The sequence below is a fragment of the Vipera berus genome (assembly GCF_964194415.1).
Source record: "Vipera berus genome assembly, chromosome: 1".
NCBI classification, from domain to species: Eukaryota; Metazoa; Chordata; class Lepidosauria; order Squamata; family Viperidae; genus Vipera; species Vipera berus.
This window is the reverse complement of record NC_138202.1, coordinates 170,298,954-170,301,702: the sequence shown is the minus strand read 5'-3', so window position 1 is coordinate 170,301,702 and position 2,749 is coordinate 170,298,954. Positions and strand designations below refer to the sequence as shown.

At 43.7% G+C, this 2,749-nt stretch overlaps 1 protein-coding gene across 1 annotated transcript; it reads left to right on the top strand.

Moving 5' to 3' along the window:
• Window positions 1-389: 389 nt before the first annotated feature.
• LOC308663850 (testis-specific serine/threonine-protein kinase 6-like) lies at window positions 390-1,247 on the top strand (the record flags this gene model as incomplete). Its single annotated transcript, XM_081320607.1, has 1 exon — window positions 390-1,247. One exon carries the CDS (start codon window positions 390-392, stop codon window positions 1,245-1,247), a length of 858 nt encoding a protein of 285 aa, XP_081176733.1.
• Between the last annotated feature and the right edge of the window lie 1,502 nt (window positions 1,248-2,749).

Sequence of the window (2,749 nt, the reverse complement as noted above, 5' to 3'; positions counted from 1 at the left end):
CTGTGAAAAATAAATATCAATAAATTCAGCCATTCCTTGCTATTCTCTGTGTGAACTCTAGCCCAGGTTCAATTTTTTTTTTCCCCCTCAAGAAAATCTACTCTAAACCTAATAATCCCTTAGTTTTGTGCATATTCCTATGGGGAAAAGAAATGAAGAAACTGATATACCAGCCTTGGCAACCTAAATAAGGAATGAGCCATGACACCTGCAGCACATCACAATACATGGGCAAGTTGTATAATACTCCTGCCTTAAGCCCCCAGAGGGAACATGGGAGGGGGTGAAGAGCAACATCAAGCACACACAATGGGTTAAAGCCTTCAATCCTTGCTTTAATATCTAAGTCCCGGGCACGCCCAGCAGAGCTCTCCAAGACATCCTGCACCATGTCAAAGAGTTCTGGAGGGGACAGATGGCTAAATGAGCTTGGCTACAAGCTGGGCCAAACACTGGGGGAGGGCAGCTATTCAAAAGTAAGGGTAGCCACCTCAGCCAAGTACAAAGGCCCTCTAGCCATCAAAGTAGTAGATCGACGCCGGGCACCCCCTGATTTTGTACACAAGTTTCTCCCACGTGAGCTGTCCATCTTACGGGCAATTCGTCATCCCAACATTGTACGTGTTTTTGAATTCATTGAAGTTTGCAATGGGAAACTTTATATTGTGATGGAAGCTGCTTCAACTGACTTGCTACAGCTGGTGCAACAACTGGGGAAGCTACCCTGCATCCCGGAAGCTCGAGACATCTTCCTCCAAGTGGTGAGTGCTGTACGCTACTTGCATGATCGGAATTTGGTGCATCGGGACCTTAAATGTGAAAATGTACTACTCACTGCAGATGGACGTCGAGCAAAGCTGACTGACTTTGGCTTTGGCAGGGAGTCACACGGGTATCCGGATCTGAGCACTACATACTGCGGCTCTGCTGCCTATGCCTCCCCAGAAGTGCTGCTGGGCATTCCCTATGATCCCAAGAAGTATGATGTGTGGAGTCTGGGAGTAGTGCTGTATGTGATGGTTACTGGATGCATGCCTTTTGATGACAGCCACATCCATAGTATGCCCCGCCGCCAAAAGAAGGGGGTGTTCTATCCAGAAGGTCACCCTCCCTTACCTGAACCCTGCAAATCCCTCATTGCCCAGTTGCTTCAGTTTAGTCCAGCTTCCCGACCTGCAGTAGGACAAGTGGCCAAAAACAGCTGGCTGAAAGGAGGAACTGTAAACAAAGAAACCTCTTCTAAGTAACTCTGACCTAGGACCATTGAACACAGCTGGAGCTTTGATCTCATTCAGCAGTTGCAAGGAAAACAAACCAATGCTAATGCACTATGGACAAGGGTGGAACTCCAGAGCAAGCTGGGGTTACAGAAAGAGGAAAGAACTCACCTGCAACATTCAGACAACCATTCTGGATTACAGGAGAAAGACTGACACAACAGTATGAAGTTGAAGGAGACTGAATTCAAGGACTTCCATGATAGTAGGAGGGGCAGTGCAACAGTGATTGGAACAACACCCCAAACCTTGCACAAATGGGCAACAGTGCAACCTGTGGCAGACAAAACGAACTGTGACCCTTGCCAAAAGACTTGGACATCATCACAGAAACTACACTTGCCAATGCGTAGGTGAGGCAATGAGACTTACAACATAATGTTGTCTGAAGTCTAATTCACAAATAAACCCTGAAGTTTCCATCTGTTGACTTCCAGGCTTTTAGTCCTTTGCACCCTGGGTTTCTTCCCTTTAGTTAATTCAGGGTAGAGTCAGGGCAACTGGATGAAGCTGAGCATTTACTGACCAGATGCCCTTCCTGACACCTACACGGTGTTCACAGATATATTTTTTCTTTGCACCCTAGAAGAGAAACATCTGCCGCTACCTAGTATTGAACTCTCAACCTTCTGAGTGGGAGGCAAGCATCTTAACTATGATATAGATATATAACTACAGCTATAGCTATATAGATATATCTATATCTAAAGGGAATCACATAATTTTTATTGGAGTTAAAGAATATATAAATATAGACTATAAACCTAAGCTTTGTATAAAGAAATAACTTAAAAATAAAACTTATGACAAGACATCCACAGAAGGCTAAAACTGCACTTCTATATTAAAGCAAGTGGCTAAGAGTATGAACACTTTTGCTTTATTAAACAGTAGCCCCATCTCACTTTGTATGGCAAAATCCCAATCCCAAATTTCCTCAAAACTGTTATTGTTTTCATCTTGCCCCTGGTCCATAAAAAATAATCTTGAATTGCCTTTAAGCTATATTGGTATCAACACAGAATTTCTCCCATAAACTGTCACCGCTGCTTCAGGATATATAAAACCAGTAACAATTAATCACCTCCTATGTTGGAAGTAAGGTCAAGTGATCAGTAGAGGTATAATCAGAGGTCTATTTAGCAATGTTGAAATGCACATGTACCCCCTCTCCTTTGGTGACTAACCAGCCTCTACTGCAGCAATTATAGAGTAGTTTAAACCTAGCACAGCATAAATAACTAAATAATTTTATTTCTTAAATTTGTAAAGGATTGTTGTTGTTGTTAGTTGCGAAGTCGTGTCCGACCCATCGCGACCCTATGGACAATGTTCCTCCAGGCTTTCCTGTCCTCTACCATCTTCTGGAGTCCATTTAAGCTCACGCCTACTGCTTCAGTAACTCCATCCAGCCACCTCATTCTCTGTCGTCCCCTTCTTCTATTGCCCTCAATCTTTCCCAGCATTAGACT